We start from the raw sequence: 24,054 nt of genomic DNA on the forward strand, positions 1-24,054 counted from the left end.
TTGAAGCAAGATGATGTTCCAGCACCGTCACTGGTGGTAAGAAGGAACTGAGTGTGGGGGGAGCCAGCGGCGCCCCTTATACCGTGCCCTCAGAGCCACTTCAGAGGGCACCAGAGCCAATCGCCTATGGATACTGCTGAGGGAAAAACTTGGGGCACTGGTGCATGTGGCAAGCGCACACACATACAATGGAATGGACACAAGCAAGCAGTTGAAGATGAATGAACATTGTTTGCTTGCTCCCAGTTTACTAAGTGATCCAGATCACTCTGAATTCGTGACTGGTTTTCGTCATTATTTACCACCCACCCAATTTTTGTGTCGCCTTAAACTTTATCAGTGATGATTTTATTTTCTTTCAGGTCATTGATAAAAACATTAAATAGCATAGGGCAAGAACCAATCCCTGCAGGACCCCACTGTAAACACACCCACTCGATGACAATTCCTTGTATACAATTACATTTTGAGACCTATCAGTTAGCCAGTTTTTAATCTATTTAATGTGTGCCATGTAATTTTATATTGATCTAGTTTTATAATCAAAATGTTGTGCAGTACCAAGAGAAGTCTAAGTGTATTCCTCGACACTATTCCCTTTATCCACGAAACTTGTAATCTCATCAAAGAAAGATATCAAGTTAGTTTGACAGGATTAATTTTCCATAAACCCATGTTGATTGGCATTTATTATATTACCCTCTTTTAATTCTTTATTAATTGAGTCCTGCATCAGCCTGGGATCAATTTCTGCCTGACAGGCCTATCATTACTCGGGTCATCCCATCCACCCTTTTAAAAAATTGGCACAACATTAGCTTTCTTTCAGTCTTCTGGAGTTTCCCCAGTGATCCAAGACTTTATGGAAAATCAACACTGATGGTCCAGCAAACTCATCCAGCTCTTTTAAAACTCTTGGATGCAAGTTGTCTGGACCTGCTGATTTTTAAAAAATGTCTTGGCAACACTTCCCACTGATCCACCATCCCACCAACGAGTTGTAGAGACAATTGCCACAGGCCTGCCACCAGCCCCCCATGGGCCATACACCATGCCTCCTGCGGGCCCACTCTCCCCCTGGCAGCCTGTAGCAATGCCTCTCATAGGTCTGCCATCCCCCCCAACAGGCTGCAGTGCTGAAACCTCTTGTGGGCCCCAACCCTCTACTACAACTTAGTGATGCCTCCCACAGATCTGCTATCCCGCCCCCCACCCCGACACTTCTCAGTGATGTCTCCCAGGGGTCCCCATACTGCCGTAATACCTCCCACAGATGCTTTGCTCTTGGACAACAGGACATGGGATCTCTTCCATTACCATCAGTAATTCTGTAAGAAGCCACCTATCCTAGGGACACGTGGCGAGTTCCATCCAAGGCTACAGATAGTGCTGACTGGTAACTTCTTTAAAAGGGTCAGTCTAGCTCTTCAGATGTAAGAGCATCACCTCCACAACCACCTGTGCTTACTATTAGAGCAGATGTGCTGTTAGTCCAATCCCAATTTCACACACAGCATCTACCACCTGGTTTGTTTGTCATGATACAGCATGACAAAAGTATTTTAAAATTAGTAATGCCCATAAGGAGAGAGAGACCAGAGAAGTGTCTCAGCTCAGAGAGGCAGGACTTTGAATTGCTGCATGACAGTGACTGAGAGCATGACGATGACTCCAAGTGGCTGCCTGGGAGAGCTCAGGAAGCTGGAGTGACCTCAGGCTGGCTCCCCTGAGTGTCAGGATTCTGACTGAATGTCTTTTATTTGACTCTCCAGCCAGGGTCATGCCATGGATCATCAAAGAGGAATACTCCACGGGTCTGTATCATTCACAGGGACCGAAACTGCTTGCACGGTTTGGGCAGTGAATGAAAAAGAGAAGCAGGATGTGCTTTTTTTTTTTTTTTTTTTTTTAAACAGAGATTGCACAATTATTTTTGGAGCAGGCACACTGGCAACAACTTTGCCTGGGCCCGTGCCCATGCTGCTACAACCTTGTCCTGCTGGTAAAGCTGGACATTTCTGCTAAGCCTCCCTCCTTCTAAAACACCCTCGTTCTCAAAATGTGAAATGTTTCAAGCCGGTTGTCTCCAGTGTGTACTTTGATGTAGGCTGGGCCTTAGAGGTGAGGAGATGAGGTTTAAATCTGAGGCATCTGGGCAATGTGGGGATAGTGGCGAACTTCAAAGAGCAGGTTGGTATGGGCAGTTCGTTTAGATTAGACAGACAGACTTGCTGATCCTGCTGCATTTATCAGTGACTTTCAGCACAACTGGCCATAAAGAATAGCAGGCCCACCTACATAATGCGGCAGGGATCATGGGAGGTGCACTGAGCTGGTATCAGGAATTCTCCTGGGGCAGATACCAGAGAGTTATCGTGAGAAATTATTCTTGCTCCCCAAAAGCTTCAATGTGCCAAGTCCCACCAGGCTCAGTTTTATTCCCCCTCCTATTCAACAGCTCTGTCTGACCACTCAGGGAGAACATACAATGCCATGGGCTCAAACATTCACTGTATGACACCCTGCTGTACAACTCCTTGTATGGAGTGGATGGTACTGTCAGCAAGGCCACCCAGTGACTTCAAGAAGCAAACTGCTGACTCAAGCATAACTTGGTGAGATCAAGACAATGCTAGTTGGAAGGCGGAAGCTCTTCCATGAACTGAAACAAGCAGAAAACTCCCCCCCAGTTGTCAAATACATTGCCTCAGGGTCCTGAAAAAAGGCACACTCAAATGTTATCAGTGGGCAGAAATGCATTTTCCACCTACGCTGAGCAGGTGACTCGAAGACTGTACCCCTTTGCCAAACATATCCATCTCAGGTGAGCACCCGATCTCCAGGCCAGACTATCACCACTCTGTTTACCCATTTTAAGGTCTTATATTTCACAGCTTGCAAGGGCTAGAAAATCTTTGGCACAGGAATAGATACTTCAGTCCTTAAACCTAGGATGTTCCTAAGTGCAAGGCACAGGTTACTCTTTTGAAAATCAGTCTAAAAAATGGTAGCTGGGGGACAAAATGGAGAATATGTGCGGGTTTTGTTTTACAGAAATACCGACAGTCACCACTTACATGGGAACAGAGTTTCCTCAGGTTCTACCCAAAGAGAATGTAGAGGACACACAAGTTCATGAAAGAGGGAAACAACATTCTTTGGCAGTTGTTACTTTTTCACAAAGATTTGAAAAGCACCCTCAGTATTCTGAGGGGCAGCGCCCTAAAGATTAGCTCTCCTAAAATGCCCTCGGCTTCTGCCACTAGCTTGACTGGGAGCAAACACGTAAGAAAAATTCATCAGTCAGGAAACACCAATGCCTCTGTCACAATTCAGATTCACTGACATCTTCATAATACCTTGCTACTCCAGAAGCTGTCATACATGGCAATTTCTGGCTCAGCAGATGTCTGCCACTAACGTAAGTAAAGGGCACTGCAGGCCTGGACACTGGCTGCATTAGCAGAACTGGGGTGTGGGACAGGAATAGCACAGGAGCTCCAGGTTAGGATGGGGGTGGCCTGGCAGAAATGCAGGGGAGAGGGGCTCCAGGATCCGAATACAGGGAGTTGCTGCAGAGCAGGACTGAGGCGAATCAGCAGAGCTTTGTGAAAGAAGCTTTACCAATACTTTCCAGTACCCTATTTTGTACCAGTCTAGTTGTCCAGAGAAGCAGGTATGCTTCCAGTCAGAGGGGAAACTAACCCAAAGCCATGTTTTAAGCCAGTGGTTCTGCAGTTTGTTCATTCTGTGAACCCCTTGGTAAGGGAAAGATCCCTTGATGGACCAGTTCTGCTCTACAACCTCCCCAGTGTCACACTATATGGTTCTCAGCATGTTGCCTTCTGCGGATCCACAGACCATAGCTGGAGTTAGTAAAGCCCCAAAGCAGCGAAATGACAGAGGCTAAAAGTCTAAAATGGAGCCTGTTATCCCCATGCCAGTGGGCTGCAGAGGGGAGGAGAGCCCCTCAGGCCCCCTCCACAACCCTCTAGGCTACTCAGGGGTGGCACTGAAGGTGTCCAGAACGAGTTGTGTAGGTCAGAAGAGAGCAAAGCAGGAAGAGCAGGGTCCCAGAAGTATACACAGCATCCCAGGAAAGAACAATAATTTTGCTTCATTTAGTTTAAAACTTATCAATATTTCATTTGTGCTCTTGCTTATCTAAGAAATGACTGGACTTATCTAAGTCTTATCTTAGAAATGACTGATACTGACAGCCAGAGAGCAGCAGCGAGTTGAGCCAGTGCCCTGCAAAGAGCGAAAGACAGACAGACAGACAACTCCCACGAAGTAGGGACAGAATCCCGATCCCGGTAGCCTGCCAATCATTTTACTCACACAATAGATCCCTTGCTCCCATCGTCTCAACATCAGCCATACCCCGAAGGGATTCTCATCACTGCTAGCATCAGAAGGACAACGCTACCATTGTGCTACCACTCTACACCCTGCTCAGGAAGCCTTTCTTCCCTCACTGTTCCTCAGGAGACCAGCTTTTCCCTCACTCTCCAGTGCTACAGCATCATTGTTCTCCATTCCCTTCCCATCCTCTCTGGCCAGCTGCTGCTTCTCCACTCCTGACTCCCAATGGTGCTGATGCCCTGTGACTTGCTAGGATGCCCCCATTCTCTTTGTCCAAGTGCTCATGGTGTAGGTCACATATCCTCCCTATACATAGGCTCAGTCCTCTCCTGTAGGCACATTCTAAGTTAGCCTGAGCTCTACCCGGTGAGGAACTGTGTGGTCTGATGCACCGCAGGGGCTGCTCAGCAGACACCTCTCTTCTCAGAACAGGAAGAAGGCAGCAAACTTCCAGGTATTTGGGGAAAACAAACAAACAAAAAAACCTTCTGAAGTCTAGATGTGTAAGGTTGTCACTGCTTTCTCACAGGTTCCTCAAAAACTCTCACCTTCCCTTCCAAGATTCAAAACACACCTACTTTTTCTTCTTGTGACCTCACACCTCAAAATTATGTTGTGCCCGTGTCCTGAAATCCATTGTGCTGTTTTAGCCACACACACAAAAACATGGTAACACACAATAATTTGTTAATATTTTAAAAGCTCATTATGCCATGTATGGCCAAAGCCAACACTTACAGTGCATATAAATATGGTAACTTTACATACAGAATTATATTAAAAGTATGAATTTATGCTTTCATATGAAAGCTGTCATTAATTATACGTTCATCAATTAAGGCAGCTTCATTCACATTCAGAAACTTTTCTTTGAAACCAGAAAGATTAGAAACGTGCTTCATTTTTAAATGAAAATTGAGATTCCTGTGAGAAGTTTTTGACCCTTCTCTCCCACTCAGAAAACAGCTTCATAACCGAACGGGGCCTTTTCAACTCAAAACTGACAACCACTGCCACACACTCACCCCAAGCGCTGCACTCACTCCCAGAATGCCAGTACTACGAGTTCAATGACATCCACAGACTGTAACATGTTTAAAGAGACAACTCCAAACCACTGAGTTCACTTTGGGATCAAAACGACCTCCCCATATCTATACAGCAGAGTCAAAATTGAAAATCCGCCTTCCCAAATATCATTATCAATAATTACTTACTCTTGTTCTAGGTCTTTCTCAGGCAGGCATCCATGTAGCATGTGGGTGCCATTGCACCACTGGAAAGTATCTAGGCGCTCCGTTATTTACTGTAATCCCAAGCCCTGCAGTCACTCTAGGCTCAAACCGGACTCTCACAAGTCCTGGGTAAAAAGTAAAGGGCATAAAGAGCCTTGATACCAGTCCTGCATTTTCAGAGCATTTCAAAGACTTTCTTATGGCTGGAACTGGAGCTCGCCAGCTCCAGCCATGAACTCGCTCTCGCTGGGTAGTGCCATCACTAGATCGACCTTCATAGCCCTTCAAGAAGTCGGACACAGATCCCTTACTGAAATCATGAGTTAGACACAATGCATTTCAAACATCGAGCAATCTCACTGACACATGCCACAATGCCTGCCATGTACAGAAACTTTAAATGCTGTTCCCTGATACACACTGCATCTTCAAAGCCAGTCTGTCTCAAAGACACAGCTGGAAGGAGCAGACTCTTCTTCTCATCCACTGTCTCCGAGCCATCCTGATTCAAACAAACAAACAAACAAGGAAGCAAGCAAACAGCAAGCTTGCCCAGAAACCGTCTCTCTTTTCCAATGGGTCGTGAAATCCTATGTATTAGTCATGTGGTTTGTGGAGAAGTTAGAAGTGGGGGTGGGTGGACTTGGAGGGAGGGACAGAAAATAAAGGGTGGGGAGAGACAGAGTGTGAAAGGGGTCTTTGCCTCTGATGGGTTAATGAGCATTTGGAAGTTTAATTTCTGCTGCTGCTACCAGGGAGCACTTTGAGGAGAAAGCTCAGAGCTTCCCTGGTAGGGCAGCAAGCCAAGCCGCCTTCCCCATGTCTCACAGGCTCACTTTTTTTAAATTATGGGAAACACTTTTAGACAGACATTGGCACTCATAAATTATACAGCCCATTTGCATATTCCAGTCATGAGACATTATGCAAATGTGACATGATTTGCATAATGGATTCCTCTTGTCGCTTCACTTGCTTCATGCTTTTAAAAAACAAAATGAAATAAAACGAAAGCATAAAAAAGTGAAAGCAGCAAGTTCCAAGCATTGCCATGTCTCCTCCCATCTGCACTGTAATTTGCCCTCATTTGCAGCAGAGATTGGGGGTGAAGGAGAGAGAAATCAAAAAACAAAGCTCTCACATGGTAAATTTTGTTCTTAATTACAACGAGCCAACTTTCCCCCTGGTTGAGATTCTTCACCACGAGCAACACATCTGAGTCAATTAGGGAGACAAAAAATATGGGGCTACAGGACCAATGTATAAAAGGCAGCAATATTCAAACTGCCTACCCCATCATTTCAGTGTGCTTGGGGTGGGGAGCCCTCTCCTTCATAACTACTTAATTAAATAAAGCAAAGATGGGTTGGTTTTTTTTGTTTATTGTAATAAGCCATTTTTTTCCTACTCAAACTTCCGCAGCGCTTTCATTTTTAAAAGGGGGCGGGTGACGGAGGGAGAGGAGGAGGAGTTGCTTTGATTACTTATAAGAAAATATAATGGCAACATATTGCAAAGGATGAGACTGTAGCTCATCGGCTTCCATCAGCTGTACTTCAATAAGCAGACAATGTTTCCTCAGCAGTGGCTAGTTTTGCTGAGGGCTTTTCTCTGCCCCCCTGCACCAGTGTGAAAGGCAGAATTGTGCCAAGCGGCTGGCGTCTGTACCCTGTGGGAAAAGTTAACTGTAATTCTTCAGCTTTTAAAATCAATTAACCCGTGTGTTAATTAACGTCAAGTCGATGGGGGGAGGAGGAGGAGGGAGGAAGGGAGGGAGGAAAGAAGCTGCAAGGGCGGATGGCAGAAGAGTTGGCACAGTGCCATCCATTCAGTGGCAACGCCACAGTTTCGTGTGATAACAGCAGCGGGTATATGTTACAGGGGCCCTGTATGCGGGCCAGACAGTGCGGTAAAGCTAAGGGAGATTATCCAGACCCCCAGGAGCAAACAGCAAGCAGCAACCGAAGGCGCAAATGCCAGGATTACAGACTAGGTTCTTCCACTGCAAGCCCGTCCTCGGACACAGGGACTCAGCTACTGGGGATCTGGGGGACTCCCCCACCGACGAGGCACAAATCTGACTTTCAGCACTTTTCCCCCCTGTACACGTCATTCTGCCGCAGTGGAGCCAGCATAAGGGATGCTTTCACACCCTGTGAAACAAAGGCCGTCGTCTCCGCCATGACACCGCTGCGTTCCAAGCCGAGGCCGGCATCCTGGAGTCTTTATTTTTAAAGGGAACAACAAAAACAGCAAAAGAGAAACCACAACAACAAACCCCTTGTGCCCATCCTCCGTGCCAGGGGCAATCTGGGCATCTGTCGCAGCAGAAGGCGCTTGTGCGGGGCTTTTTTTTTTTTTTTTTTTTGCAAGCTGTTGGCTTGTTTGACATTTGGGTTCATTTATAAATTAACTAAAGAAAAAACCAAAACAATAAAACAAAACCCCCCAGCCCAGTCAACAACAAACAAAAGGGAGTTGCCGACATCGAGAGAGAAATGCCACAGGAAGCTGCAAGAATGCAGGCTACAGCCGATGCCACTTGCCATTCGGAGAACCTCAGGGAAAGGTGCCAATTCTGCAGCTCGGGAGAGACAGAGAAGGGAGCATAAAGGTCTCCAAACAGAATTCCGAAGGAAGCCTGGAATACAGCTCTTATAGGGCAGGATCATAGATGCACACAGCCTCTGCTGGGAGGAGGGGGAATGTTTATATAGATATAGCTAGAGATGCTTATCTGTGTATATATATATACACACACACACACACACACACACACACACACATATATGCACACACTGCCTCAGACATTTTCAAGCACATAGATGTGTATGTATGTGAGGTACGTGTATGTTTATGTATACACACGTGTGTATTTATTTCTCTCTCTCTACACACACGTGTGTGTGTGTGTATATGAGACACACACCCACACACATGAGTGTGCATGTGCATGTACATCCCATTTTTTGACCCAGGTATACACAGAAGACAAAATAAAAATCATACTCCAGCAGCAAGCAGGCAGGCAGAGATTTATCTACATTCACTGCTATCACCAGGGAGATGAATGGGGCCGATCTGAAGCCCTTTACAAGATCCACTATGGGAGTGAAGGAGGAGGAGGGATGCCACACAGACATGCACAAACTTGAAGACGGCGAGATTTGGAAGGTGCTACTTGTGAAGCCGGGTGGCACACTGGAGGGGTGAGAAGGAGAAAATCCATACACACACTTTGTGGGGTTTGGGGTTTTGGAAGCGGGTTTCAGGGACAGCTGGCTACTTACGTTATCTGCGCTGCTGTGGATCCTGAAAGGTGTTCTGTTGGCACCGGGCGCTGAGCCAGGGATGGGCGCTGGAATCAAAAGGGAGAGACAAAAATAAAGTCATACAATGGGAATATTGATTGCCTCTCTTGCGGATTTTACAAAACATACAAACTGTTTTCTTTTCCTTTTTAAAAAAAAAAAAAAAATGTGGATTGGCGCGCGTCTCTTTTGAATGGAAAATACTAGCACGGGATTTACAGCCCAGCTACAGGGCTCAGGATTAACAGCGCTGGCATCTTTTGGGCATATTTTTCCTTTTAATGAATGAGCTTTCGCTGTTAATGAGGAATAATCGTTTGGCTAATGAGCTTTGAAACATTAAGAGAAAAGAGGTTTTTTCCCGTTAATCGCCCTGGTGCGACCGCATGGGTGGATTACAAAAGACAGCACTAGGAATGCAGTACAAAGGGGGAACGTCTCCTGGAGTGGGATAAACGCAGAGATGGGTGATGCGTCCCTGCATCTCTCCTTCCTTCGCTTTCTCTCTGCCAACTGCTATGGGTTTCCATAACTCCGCAATCAAACTGGATGTTCAGGAAAGATTATTACAGTCAAACAGTGAAGCGTCGGCTGTTAATGTCTCCAGTGTTTAATCATCATACAGTAGAATGGTTTTATGCATATTTCATTTGCATATCATTAAACCGCGTTAGCGTGGGACATTCAGAGCCAGGAGAGGTACAAAGTTGTGGGGGGAGAGAGAGAAAGGTCCCTCTGATGCCTATCTTCAAAAGCCAGGGACTCGTTCCATGAGCTGTCTTCACTTTTACTAAAATCATGATGACTGGGAAACCTTTGATGTTGGATATAACCTTGGATTCTTCTAATTCCAGCAGAGTGGTGTATTAAAAAGAGGGAAATGGTGCTGCGCTAGACATTTAAAGGAATATAAACTCCAGTGGTATGGAAATAGGATCTCTTTGGGGAGTGCACTGGCAGAGCCAGCCACAGCTTTGACAAACACCAGTACCCTATCTGGTTAATATTAATAAAGGATATACATAGTAAAAGTAAAACAATGAAGACAACATACACATTAACATGGGAATTATATTTCTCTCTCTCTTGCTCTCTTTTTTTTTTATTAAGGTAAAGAGAGGGATGGAACCAGCGGTAATTTACACCCTAATTAGCGAACAGTTGCCTCTTTATGTTTGTTATTTCTTTTTTTCTTGCTTGCTTTTTGGAGAGGAGTGTTGTCACTGGTGAAGTGATTAATCAATTATTTGGTAGCTAAGATCAGTCTCCAGTGGCACTGGCCAGGGAATGAAGGTGGTGGTTGGGGGGGAGAGAGGAATACAGTGGGCTCTTTGTAGATCTTATACATGCACAACATATTAATTGGGGTCTTTCTAAAGCTCCCTCAATGGACTATTTCATTCCTGGTAAAACAGCAGCTGGTTAGCCACTGTTGGCGACTCTTCAAATATCACTTCTACTGGGGGCTTTTCTGTAGCTGTTTGTTGTTTTGTTTTATTTTTCCTCTGGATGGAGAGGGTATGTGTGCAATGCTACCCTACTGCCCCCAGATTTTGAATGGTGCAGACAGACCATTTGGATTTCAAATCCATTCCTTGTGCAGAATGCACACCTTCATTTGGAAATGCAATGCTGTTTTATATTGGAATTCTCTCCCTTCCCCTTCCCCCACATTTCTTCTCCTCCAAAGCTTTGTCTCGGCTATGAATATTCAGATGAGCCATGATGTGATTACACTGTACAATTACTCGTGTACATGGTGGTGGCGAAGGAAGCTGAGGAAAGAGAGCCGACACGCTCAGAGCTCATTCGGGGCTTGTTTTCGTATTTTTCCCCATCTCTGTGGCGCTGCGGCACATGCAGATGTCGCTGTTGTTCTTTATAAAGCCCTAATGATATGCGAAAGCATAACGACCTCATTTGTGCGCAAAGCATCAGCGAAATATTAAAGGGGGGGGAGAGAAAATCCTGACTGAAGGAATGTCCACATAAATTATTTTTATTTAAATGAGTGGGAAGGAGGAGGTGGCAAGTCAGAAGAAGTCACATGGAATACATGCATAATATTAATATGCAGAAAGGTTATCACCAAGGAGAAGAGGCTCCTCAGCACAGCGCTTGGGACAAACAGGCTCATTAGGGAATGGCACAGCCCACTGCATGATTTACTTATTTACCTTTACCCTTATTTAAGCCGCAGCACCAGGCACCACGTGCCGCCTGGAGCCTCTTTTAGGACTGGAAGCTGGTTGCCCAGATACTTCCCAGTTTTCATTCAGAAATTGCATCCAGAACGTTTGGCAGGAGGGCGGGGAGAAGAGGAACCAGAGGGAGGGGCTGCTTCATATCACAACTCTGTAGCAATGGAGCAATCCAATGAAACAGCCTCAAGGAGGGAGTGAAAACAAGCAGTGTGCAGCTGGTGCAGGACTCCACCCAGGTTGGCTGCTGCCAAGACCAGCCTCAACTATGTTCTTCAAGGTCAGGAGCCCTGGGGCAACAGCAGATAGGTCTCTGCCCTACTGGCTTTGTCTCACTACCACTGAAAACCAAAGGCAGGTCAAGTGCAGCTCCTTCCGGCTCAGGCAGCTGTGGAACAGGGCTGTTCACTGCTGCCACTATCACAGGTGCTGCTGAAGAGCAGATAGAACAGTCATTCCCAGCACAGGCCAGATCCTCCTGCCAGTTAAGCCCATGACTTCAGGGCATCTGTTCCTGTAACAATTCCAGTTATTGCTCAATATTACAAGTGCAAAAAATAAAGGTATATATAGGATAGGGATTACTGGATATTTTGCAAGTATGTTCAGCTAGGAATATTCCTCTGGATCAGTTGAGTTGACCTACAGGTGAGAACAAGGGGTTAAGAAGAAGTATTGGGGGCATAAACAACCAATGGCAAACAGAAATGTGGTCACTTCAGCTGTGGTCGACTGTGCTTGATAGCTGCTTCAGAAAAAACCATGTCTAGCCACACACAGAGTGCAAACAGCTCCAGCCAAGACAACATCTTTAGCAGCACTCTGGCCATTGGCACGACTCAAGCTGCAGCCAGAGCTCATCTCCAGAGGGAGGGGGGCTATTGGTCTCTTCCCTGCCTACAAAATGAGCAGGTGGTACCGTGAGAGAAGGGCAGTTCAGGTGGGCTCTACCATGAAAAGAATTCCTCTCTCATCCCACACCGCAGACACAGATGAGGAGAGACCTAGTCTGTCGCTCAGGAAACTCTAAGGGCCAGATGTTCAGCTGGTATATGCCAGCATAGTTTCATTGGCCGCAGTGCAGTTATCCAGATTCATACCAGCAGAGGATCGGGCATAATTGTATGCTTGAAAGAGGTTCCATAGCGCTCTACTGAAGCGTTCTTAAGGCCACAGTAACCGGGGTACGAGGTCAAGCCAGGTCTCCTCCAAGCAGAGAGCAGGTGCTGAGGTGACCCAGGCAGAAGAAAAGCAAGATGGACAGGCTAGTGCTCTCTTCTCCTATAACTATTCCAAGGGGGACACTGGGGGATGGGCTGGTGCTGTGGCAAAGAGGAGAACTCCCAGCTGAAGCTGCTTGTATGTACTCAGGCTCATGGATTCATCTCTCTTTCTATTGCTGCCACTTTCATCATGCATGAGAAATGGATGTATCACACACACACACACACACACTTCCTAGAAGCTGAAAAGGGTGAAGAGCAGAACCCCTATAAAGTCCACTGCAGCTCTATAATGCAGGTCTAATTTACCTGGTCTCTGCTCAGGTACTATGGTGATGGCAATGTGGTCTGGAGAACTGAGTAGAAAGGGATTGAGGTCAGATCATCCTAACTTCTAATCCTGGCTCAGTCTCACTCTCTGGCCTAGCACAAGTCACTTCACCTCTCTATGCCTCAGCTTTCCTTCTGTAAAATGGGGAGGATATTTACCAACCTACCATCCAGGAATGCTGTGAGGATTAGCTAACGGCTGTACCGTGCTATGAAGGTCAGCACTATATAAGTACTAAATAAGATCATTACTGGTGGGCTCTATAGACATGCCTAGGATAGATTAGAGAACGTGGTGAGCACAGGAGCCCTGCCACACCTCAGTGCAGGCTGTCACTATCCATTTCTGAGGCAGAATGGATCACAAGAGTACCAGCCTCTAGGCAAGGATCACCAAACCAAAAATAACTTCCCTGGATCCAGGTGAAAGCACGCGAGTACACCCTGCACACAAGACATGCCAGAGCACAAGCCCCCTGTGAAACACCCACTGGGGCCAGGGAAATATGGAATAATATAAATAAAGCAAATATATAAAAACAAATGAAGAGAGAGATGACTAACAGGATGTGTGCATGCCAGCATCTGGTCACTGTGCTCAGGTGACCCGACCTCTGTCTGGCTTTTTCTTCTTTAGACTGTAAATTCTTTGAGACTCGAACCATATGTTTGCCTGTGTTGATGCAGAGATCGGCCGAATGGGTCCTTGATCCTGACCGGGGTCTATGAGCACAACCACTAAACCGTATACATACCAATGATGGGTTAAAGAGAGCAGGTACCTGAAAACAAATTTGCTTCTTGAGTGTCAAATTCTCCTTCACGTGGAGAATTTGACACCCAAAAGCAGAGAGGTTGTGTCCCTGAAAGGCAGGAGGTGGCATGCCAGGTGAGCCTAGCAGGGAAAAGGCTGTGTTGTGACGTGATGGATGGGAACTCATCTGACAAGTCAGTGAGGAAGGTCTTGATAGGTTGCTGGGATCTAAATGGGATCACGCTGGGTGACTATTAAATGAGTCACAGCAGGAGACTCTCAGAAGTCATGTTAAGGGAATCTTAGAGGGGCGGGGATTTGCCATCTCAACAGGGTGAAGGGTCATCATCATATCATGGTGCAATGTGCTGTACTGAGTTGGAGGTGTCACGTCCCCTGTTTCAGATGAAGGGATCACATAATGTGAAGGAGAAATGGCTGGTACTAGGGGCTGGGACTACCATTTCAGGGTAAAGGGGTCACATCAGACAGGGCAAGTTTAAACTGGTCCGAAGAACAGCTGCGTCCCCTCAGTTCTCCAACCTGGGGTGCCTTTTACACTGCTTTGCTGTGACAGCAACCACTCCTGGTCTGCTCACACCCAGCCTCCAGCATGTAAGTTACTCCCCCTTATAGTATATCTGTGCTGTAGCCAGCCACTCTTGAATTACAGTTCAGGGCAACACCAGCAAATTCCCATCTCCATACTTGCCCCAGAATGTGCATCTTGTACTGTCCAGCCCTCTCCTGAACAACAAAAGCTCACATACAGTCTGTTATTTTATTAATAGAAAATGATATGCACAAATCCTGTTATCCCAAATGGAGTTTCCCAATCACACTTCAATCCAAACACACTGGCTTAAATAAATCAGTACAAGAAGTTTATTAACTACAAAAAGATAGATTTTAAGTGACTACAAGTAATGAGGCTTGAAAGTCAGAATTAGTTACAAGAAAATAAAAGTAAAATGCAACTAATGCCGAACTTAACAAGCTAAGTGAATTCAAAGCAAAGTCTCTCTCATCACATCCTTCAGCAGTCTTGCTGTCTGATACTCTTTCAGTCAGGATCCCACCCTCCAGTCCAATGCTGCTTCCAAGAATTGTGGATGCCATGGGTAGAAAGAAAGGGAGAGATAATTTGGAGCAGCTGCTCTCCTTTCTTATAGCTCTTTCTCTTCTCTGAGAATCATCTCCAGCTGAGATTCAGGGGACGGAAAGTCTGTGTGAACAGGAACCCTCAGCTGTTTCTTTGTCAAGATATAGATTTTCACCCACATCTTCTTTAGTGCCAAAGAATGGCCACTTAACCAGGTGATGGTCCATTTCATGTGTTTGACACCTGGCTGAGTTGTCAACTAATCTTTTATCTCTGGGGAACTGGTTTGTGACTGCTCTTCAGGCTTGGAACATGTCTCAATAATATCATACAGTAGAATCTTATAACTTTACATATGATGTTGCCACACATTTTACCAGGCCAATAATGTTCAGCAAATTATGAGTTTTTAAATACCACCACACCAGGCATACTTTGTACAAAAATTATCATAGTCTTGTAAAAAAGGTGACTATAGGGGTACAGACTGTCCCAAAGGCACCATTGTGTCTGGGTTTAATGCACTGTGGTGTGAGGGCATGTCAGTACAAAGTGGAAGGGGCCATGTTGAGTGAATGGGAGGGTGCTTCACTAAGATTACATATGACACTTTTGAACAAGCCAGTTTCTAGCTCCAAATACAGACAAGGCACTTGAGGTAGCTGAAGAGTTAGGAGGCCAGTGGATAGATAAAGGAACTCTAAGGAGAGGAGAAAGAATTAAGCTAAAAGAGCCAGGATACTGCACTTCCACTCCCTCCTTCCACTTCTTCAGCCTCCCAGGGAACATGGATTAGTAGTGTTTAAAAACATTCAGCATCTATAGGTAGCTCCTCATTCGACAGAGGGAAGATAGCGCTTCAGGGCAGAGATTAGGTAACTACTGAGCCTTGAGAGAGGTGGCAAGTTGCAAGTCAAGGAAGGGTGGCCATGTAGTGAGGGACATGCGGGCTGAGCTGGGGGTTGGCAGGCCCAGGCTGTGGGGCTGGAGCAGTCATGGAATGCTAGTGGCTATGGAGCCTCGAACTGGGATGCATGAGCAGGGTGTGGGAGAGGGAGCTCTTTCAGAAGGGAATGGCTGCTAAATCCAAAGGGTTGCTTGAGGAGGTTGAAGAGGCAAGTGGTTGAGCCTAGGTTTGGATCTCTGTCCTAGCTGAACCTCTCTCCGGGCATTACACACACTTAAAACAATTCTTCCCTGTGTTTTATCTTCCCCAAAAGGTCTTGGGTGTCTATAGCAGAGGAGAAATCTCACTGGTTTTGATACTGACTGTGGAATTCACTGGAGCTGCTGTTTTAACTTTTTTATGTAAACCAAAACCAAATCCATGCACTAGAACTCCTGTCCATTCTTAGAATAAGATTAGGGTTGTGACACAAACTGCCAACTGCAACAGTATGGAGGTCACCACTGCTGGCTGTAAATGCTATTTTACATGCATAGAGTTGAAATGTGATCAGCGGCTATCCCAGCACAATGTTTCTAATTACAAACAGGTGACCATTCTGAAGCAGCTCTCCCCATTACAGTACTAGCATGGGGCACTTGATTTAATGCTGCAGGAGCCATTACTCTGCCTGTCATTTTACCAAACACCCTGAAGAAATTGCTACTTAGAAAAAGGAAATTCAAACATTTATGAAACATATTGCTATTTAGAAAAAGAAGGAATTGTTTTGCAAATAGGAGGACTATTGAAAGGGGGAGAGAGAAGTGCATCAGTCATTTGATATTACATATAAGCAGTTTATTAAAGAATTAAATATTTATAGACTATAAAGCAAGCAGGGTGATGAGTCGCAAACAGCTTGCTGAGAAGTACATTATAAAACAATGAGTCTGCCAATGACTGATAACGTACGAAGAACACAAATGTTTTATAAAATCATGAAGCTAGCTATGAATCTCCAAAGCTGCAAAATGAGACACTGCAATAGCAGTCAGCACTCGTACTGCAGCATGTGCATGCAGCCAATACGGAAGGGAAGAGATCTGAACAGAGATATAGCTTCCTTCCTTGTCCCAGAGACGTGTGCAGAGTGCTCACAGGCCTGGCTAGAGAGGTTTAATTTTTTAACATTATTTTAAACGGAGATCTGTTAATAGGGAGTTCAGGATTTTTGAGACCGTTCCAGGCAACTCCATTCCTAGTTGCTCCCACAATTTTCTTTTCCCTTTGTAATTAGCAGAGTGGTTGTGATTCAGACTGAAATACCCATTCCATTGGGAGCCCCCCAACAGAGGTGAAGACACTCTAAACAGCAGCTTCCCTACTCCAAACACATGTATCTGAGTTGGACGTGAGGCCCAGGCCATTGGCATGTCATACAGAGGAATTAAAATCTCCAGAGGACACAGAGTTGGAGCAAGTTGTTTCCAGCTCTCGCGGACAAGGAATCCTCGTAGTTTGCAGTAATCAGGAGGTGGTGTTAGCAGTGTGCTGTTTTGTCTATGTGGAAATTCTAAGTCACAGTATTTCACTGAGTGCTGGCATCACCTACGTGACACTGGGACAATGCAACTTTTTTATAATAACTAATAAAAGAAGCTCCAAATGGTTCATTATTTTTGTGAAGCCAGACCAAGCCCTAGACATCTTCATTATTTCTGGTGCTGGCAGAACTGAAATCTCTAACTGTTTCAAAGGTTTGCTACAATCATGTCTACAGATGTCAATTCTGGTGGGATTTTCAAAAGCACCCAAGTCCCATTACCTTTCCATGGATTTGTACTCCAGAGTCACTTAGGCCCTTGAGAATATCCCACCCATTATGAATTCTGTTTCCTCAAAGACAATCACCTTAATAGCTATTAGCCTCCTAAGCAATTAGGCCAAAGTTTATACTGCTAAACACAAAGAGGAGGGGATATAAGAATGGGGGAGACAGCAGACACTGCTGCCTCACTGCTACACCCACTGAAACCTTCTGAAGGACAATCTTTTAACTAGCACAGAGGCTAAGGGGTCAGAGAGAGTCTGTTCTAACCAGCTCCAAATTACATCAAGGCTGCAAAGAGACAATGCCACCTGATGTTGTCAGTTGCTTTCTCAGTACCCAGAAAAGGCTGCAGCAGTGATTATTGATTTGACCACAATGGTTCCTTCTGGGCTTGCAATCTATGAATACTTCTATCTAATATGACCAAAACAGAGACTTCTCCAATTAATAGGGAGCAGTAGTCTTCCCTTCACAAACTGTATGAAAGCGGATTCGCCACAGAAGGTATACACACCTACATTTCAGTTTAATATCAGTCCCTCTGTTCTTAGCCAGGAATTTCTCTCAAGAGGGTAAGAATCATCAGTCTTTTGGGGTTGGAGTGGGAGACAGAGGAGGTGAAAAGTGCAGCCTTGTCACAGTCAGATTAGGTTTCACATGATGAGGTCAAAGCCCACCTACTCCACAGCGGCAGAGGACACATTTTGATGGTCCATCCTCAGATATGAACAAAGTCAGTTAGCCTCAGAAGTCACTGCTAAAGAATGCTATACAGCCTCAGGAGAGCGCTATCCCTGGCCTGCTGGAGCACACTGAACAGTGTTTGTCCTCCAGTATCGATAGAGACTCTTACAAAAGGCATGGTCATCTGCATCATTGTCACAAGTCACCACAGTGTTGCAACAGGCTCCAACAAAGGAAAAGAATGAAGACTGGAATAGTCCACTAGACTAGGCGGACTTCCTTTCCCTTGTGTTTATCCCCTCCCTCAAACTCTCCCTGCCCTCCATTTCTGACCTCTCTCAATATAAGCATACCCTCGTCTCTTATCCTCAAGAAAATCATCCCTCAACCCCATCTGCTTTCCCAACTATCATTCTGCTTCTCTCCTTCCCTTCATCCTAAAATCACTGACCAGTTTGCAACTAATGCCCCCTTCTCCAGCTGTGTTGGATCCCTTGTTTCCAGTCTACTGAGGCTTCCATCACTAGGGTCTCTAATGACCTGTTCCTGGGCTGTCCTCATCCTCTGCAGCTTTCAGTACTGTTGGTCATCCTCTCCTTTTTGACATCTCATCCTCACTGGGCTTTCAAGATACCCTCGACTGGTTTTCCTTCAACCTCCCTGACCATTCTTCCAGCATCTTTCAGTGGAAATTCCTTCCCTCATCTTCTCTCTGAGAGATTCCCCAGTGTTTTCTCTAGGGCCCTTTTCTCTTTTCACTTTACATCCTGTTTCTAGGCATCTCAATAGTGCACAAGTCTTCCACTGACCTGTTCCCTTCCATCCAGCTGTGCATTTTAGCTTGTTTTTCAAACACCTCCTCTTGTGTGTCTTGTTGTCATCTTAAAATAAACACTGTCAAAACCAAGTTACTTATCTTTCCTCCTATTCATATTACCATCACCAGACCATCCACACCATCACTCATGCCTGCAACCTGGGGCTGATTTGTGACTCTTCTCTTCACGTTGCCCTGCACATCCAAGCCATTTCCAAATGCTGCTGCTTCCTCTTTGACAGCTCCAAGATTTCCTTGTCTCTCTGTCCTGCCTGGATTACTGCAACATCCAGCACTCTCAAATGCACATACCACCCCTGTCTAGCCCATACAAAATCCTGCTACTAAGCTCATCTCTCTTGCTTGTTGGTCTGATCATGTCACTCCCCATTTTGAATCCCCCCCAGAGGCTTCCCTTCTGATATATTATCAAATGTAAGCCCCTTGCCACCACATGCAAAGCTCTGCCCCTTCCCACTTATCCCCCTTCATCAAGCTTTGTGTTGCCTCGATTCCCCTCTTCCTGCCAATACACCCAACCTCATCTGCCTGCTTGTCAGGTTCTCAGAGTCACCTCTGTGTCTCATTCTCTGCAGCCTCCAAGGCATGGTGCAGCCTCTCTGTCCTCATCCTCAAGGCCTTCCCCTACACTGATGTCCCTCTTAAACACCCACTTCCACTGCACTGCCTTGAATGAATCACATTGACTTGTATATACAACTTACTTCCATTACTTACTGTCCCTGCCCTTTCCCAATCTTCATCTCCTTGTTTGTCCTTAGAATGTGAGCACCTTAGAGCAGGGCCCATTCTCCATAAGCATTTTGAAAGTGCCTCGCTCATAGTGGGCGCTACCAGAAATAAAGAATAATTTAAAAAATACATAATAATAGACTAGACAAAGGCACCCGTGAGGGAAATCATGCCCCCAGCTCAGCCAATCATGCCATTAAGAGTTTGCAATGTCTTATGCTGTGGTTGAGTTGGAGGCAAAAGTCCCAACCAGCAGATCTCTTCTGGGAGGTGATTGCTTCCTCTGAGAAATAGAGGCAAGCTTTAGCCAGGAGCAGTTTGCTGCCTACTTCTCAGGAGAGATTGATTGGATTGGGACTGGAACAGCTGCTTTACTGACGGCAATTTCACACTGAAGGAAAACCCCAAATGTTTACGGTGGCTCTCTGAGAGCTCTTCCCCTTTGTAGTCACACTTGTGAGCTACACCTCTACCCCGATATCATGCGACCCGATATAACACAAATAGGGATATAACATAAGAACGGCCGTACCAAGTCAGACCAAAGGTCCATCTAGCCCAGTATCCTGTCTACCGACAGTGGCCAATGCCAGGTGCCCCAGAGGGAGTGGACCTAACAGGCAATGATCAAGTGATCTCTCTCCTGCCATCCATCTCCATCCCCTGACAAACAGAGGCTAGGGACACCATTCCTTACCCATCCTGGCTAATAGCCATTAATGGACTTAACCACCATGAATTTATCCAGTTCTCTTTTAAACGCTGTCTTAGTCCTAGCCTTCACAACCTCCTCAGGTAAGGAGTTCCACAAGTTGACTGTGCGCTGCGTGAAGAAGAACTTCCTTATATTTGTTTTAAACCTGCTGCCCATTAATTTCATTTGGTGACCCCTAGTTCTTGTATTATGGGAATAAGTAAATAACTTTTCCTTATCCACTTTCTCCACATCACTCATGATTTTATATACCTCTATCATATCCCCCCTTAGTCTCCTCTTTTCCAAGCTGAAGAGTCCTAGCCTCTTTAATCTCTCCTCATATGGGACCCGTTCCAAACCCCTAATCATTTTAGTTGCCCTTTTCTGAACCTTTTCTAGTGCCAGTATATCTTTTTTGAGATGAGGAGACCACATCTGTACGCAGTATTCGAGATGAGGGCGTACCATCGATTTATATAAGGGCAATAATATATTCTCAGTCTTATTCTCTATCCCCTTTTTAATGATCCCTAACATCCTGTTTGCTTTTTTGACCGCCTCTGCACACTGCGCGGATATCTTCAGAGAACTATCCACGATGACGCCGAGATCTTTTTCCTGACTCGTTGTAGCTAAATTAGCCCCCATCATATTGTATGTATGTATGATCACTTACTATTACTATCCTCATTCAGGTCTCATTCTTGCTTCCATGAAAGTCACTGGCAAAATTCTCATTGACTTCGGTGCTGCAGGATTGGGCCTGCAGTTCTCATTTCAACAGGGTACAACTGCCATTTACAGTGTTGTAATTGGTGACTAGAATAAGTCCTAAAATGAACCAGGGATCCTCAAGGCCACTGTCTCATTCATTGCACACCATCCTTTCTGAGCAATGAATGAGGCATGGTCCTATGGAAATAATATCAGGTGACCGCCTATCTGAAGTCTCTATTGTAACGTATGTGATGGGGAGTTAAGAGTGTGCATGCAACCTTAATGTTGGCGTTTCCCAGGTTTTGAGAAAACCGTAATTCTTTTTACAGAATTGCCCAGCATTTTTTTTTTTAAGAAAACAAATGGAAGGACTGTCACTGTTTGTCCAGGAAATGTAACTAGATACCATAAAAACACAAAAAGCGAATGCACATTTAAGAATACAGTAAAGGAGAGTGCACACTGGGCATTCCTGACTAATTCACTGCGCAGTGAGCACCCCTGCAACTCTGTCTCATTGACTGTGCAGCATAATGATTAGACTGCACCCTATTTTATATTGTTTACTGTTTTCCATCTTCCATGGAGCCCTTGCCTCATTCAGTGCACAAATTCACTACATCCAACTTAGCCATACATGCATATGCAGTGCAGTCCACCTTCATTTAGAACATCAGACAACAGCTGTCTAAAAATACAAAAATAAACTTACCTTGCATGTTCAAACCCTTTTAACTTGGCTAAAGCATAATGCATTTTACCAGAACACTGAATGAAAGTCCTGTCTCCTTCCTGATAACTTTCAAAGTCTTTTTCCCACCCACTTCCACACCGAGTGCTCTTAACAAAAAAGGAGAAAAAGTTGCTGTGTGTCGCTAAAAGGGTGTTGACTGTAAACCAAAATGAAAACTTGGAAAAATGCAATTTACTGAGGAAAACTGCTTAATGCTGAGCCTTCATGTAGTACGACTCTTACTAGAAGCTGTTCACTTTCTCCACATGGGCTTCTGACTGTGATAACAGCACCCATTTGTGTGCCCTGGACAAGTCTGATATAGTATTCAAGTATCTGTTTCATTCTCATTCACCATCAGATGACTTCTCTGAGGCTACGTCTACACTACCCGCCTGAATCGGCGGGTAGAAATTGATCTCTTGGGGATTGAATTATCGCGTCTCGTCGGGACACGACAATCGATCCCCGAATCGACGTTTGTACTCCACCAGCGCAGGCAGGAGTAAGCGCCGTCGACGGGGGAGCCACGGAGGTCGATTTGCCGCCGTCCTCACAGCGGGGTAAGTCGGTGTTACATAAGAACATAAGAACATAAGAAAGGCCGTACTGGGTCAGACCAAAGGTCCATCAAGCCCAGTATCTGTCTACCGACAGTGGCCAATGCCAGGTGCCCCAGAGGGAGTGAACCTAACAGGCAATGATCAAGTGATCTCTCTCCTGCCATCCATCTCCATCCTCTGACGAACAGAGGCTAGGGACACCATTCTTACCCATCCTGGCTAATAGCCATTTATGGACTTAGCCACCATGAATTTATCCAGTCCCCTTTTAAACATTGTTATAGTCCTAGCCTTCACAACCTCCTCAGGTAAGGAGTTCCACAAGTTGACTGTGCGCTGCGTGAAGAAGAACTTCCTTTTATTTGTTTTAAACCTGCTGCCTATTAATTTCATTTGGTGACCCCTAGTTCTTGTATTATGGGAATAAGTAAATAACTTTTCCTTATCCACTTTCTCAACATCACTCATGATTTTATATACCTCTATCATGTCCCCCCTTAGTCTTCTCTTTTCCAAACTGAAGAGTCCTAGCCTCTTTAATCTTTCCTCATATGTCACCCCCAAACAGCCCTTCAGGTCCAACAATGGAAAAGCCAGACAGGGCTAATGGGCCAATAGCAGAGACAATAGACTGTGAAAGAGCATAGTCTTCCTGTGGACGCTCCAGACAGCCTACGAGTATGGCTACCACAGCCCTGCAGAGACATGGGTGTCAGGCCCACCCCTTGGAATGCCAGTGTCCTTCCACTGGGAGACAAAGGGTTCCCACCGTACACAAGAACTATATAAGGCAGGGGAGTGACATCATCGTGGTTCTTCTCTGCCTCCCCACCCAAAGAGACACTGAAAAACACCTGGAAACAAGAACTGAACTGGGGGGAGAAGGGTTGAGCCCAAGCTGGAAAGGCACCCAGCTTGTGAGTAATAATACCTGAGGTCTCAAACTGGAGACCAGTGTAGCTGCCTTTCAAAACTTTCTGTAATCTGCCTGCAACAATATCTAAGATGAGAAATTACTATTTGTAACCAATTTCTTTAGTGAAACAAGCTTAGCTTCCATGTTTTGTTTTATTTGCTGTGACAGACCCAGACCAGTGGGGTACAGGAGTCTGGTAGAGGACAAATATACTGGTCACTGGATGAGTAGTTTTCTGTTCCCTGAGTGACCAGAGCAGGGGCTGCACTAGAGTAATCAGGAACCTGCTAGAACCAGTTAAGGCAGGCAGGCTAATTAGGACACCTGGAGCCAATTAAGAAGAAGCTGCTGGAAACAATTAAGGCAGGCTAATCAGGGCACCTGGGTTTTAAAAGGAGCTCACTTCAGTTTGTGGTGCGAGTGTGAGGAGTTGGGAGCAAGAGGTGCAAGGAGCTGAGAGTGAGAGGGTGTGCTGCTGGAGGACTGAGGAGCACAAGCGTTATCAGACACCAGGAGGAAGGTCCTGTGGTGAGAATAAGGAAGGTGTTTGGAGGAGACCATGGGGAAGTAGCCCAGGGAGTTGTAGCTGTCATGCAGCTGTTACAGGAGGCACTATAGACAGCTGCAGTCCACAGGGCCCTGGGCTGGAACCCGGAGTAGAGGGCGGGCCCGGGTTCCCCCCAAACCTCCCAATTGACCTGGACTGTGGGTTCTTCCAGACGGGAAGGTCTCTGGGTTGTTCCCCAACCCACATGGTGAATCTCTGAGGCAAGAAAATCCGCCAATAAGCGCAGGACCCACCAAGATAGAGGAGGAACTTTGTCACACTGGTGTCAGGAGTGGGATATTGGGGTGCACAGCGCGGCGGAAGAAGGAGGGTGATTAAAAACAAACAAACAAAGAAACAAAACAAAAACTAAAAAAGGGAGAGGG

At 45.6% G+C, this 24,054-nt stretch overlaps 1 protein-coding gene across 1 annotated transcript in view; it reads right to left on the reverse strand.

The window, feature by feature from the left end:
- Window positions 1–24,054, reverse strand: part of PMFBP1 (polyamine modulated factor 1 binding protein 1) — a 353,820-nt gene that overhangs the window by 176,051 nt on the left and 153,715 nt on the right. The window contains exon 4 of the mRNA XM_065416399.1: window positions 8,891–8,958. Coding sequence (XP_065272471.1) covers window positions 8,891–8,958 — 68 coding nt within the window. The remainder of the gene's footprint in view (window positions 1–8,890; window positions 8,959–24,054) is intronic.

Source organism: Emys orbicularis, chromosome 14 (assembly GCF_028017835.1).
Source record: "Emys orbicularis isolate rEmyOrb1 chromosome 14, rEmyOrb1.hap1, whole genome shotgun sequence".
Classification (NCBI taxonomy): Eukaryota; Metazoa; Chordata; order Testudines; family Emydidae; genus Emys; species Emys orbicularis.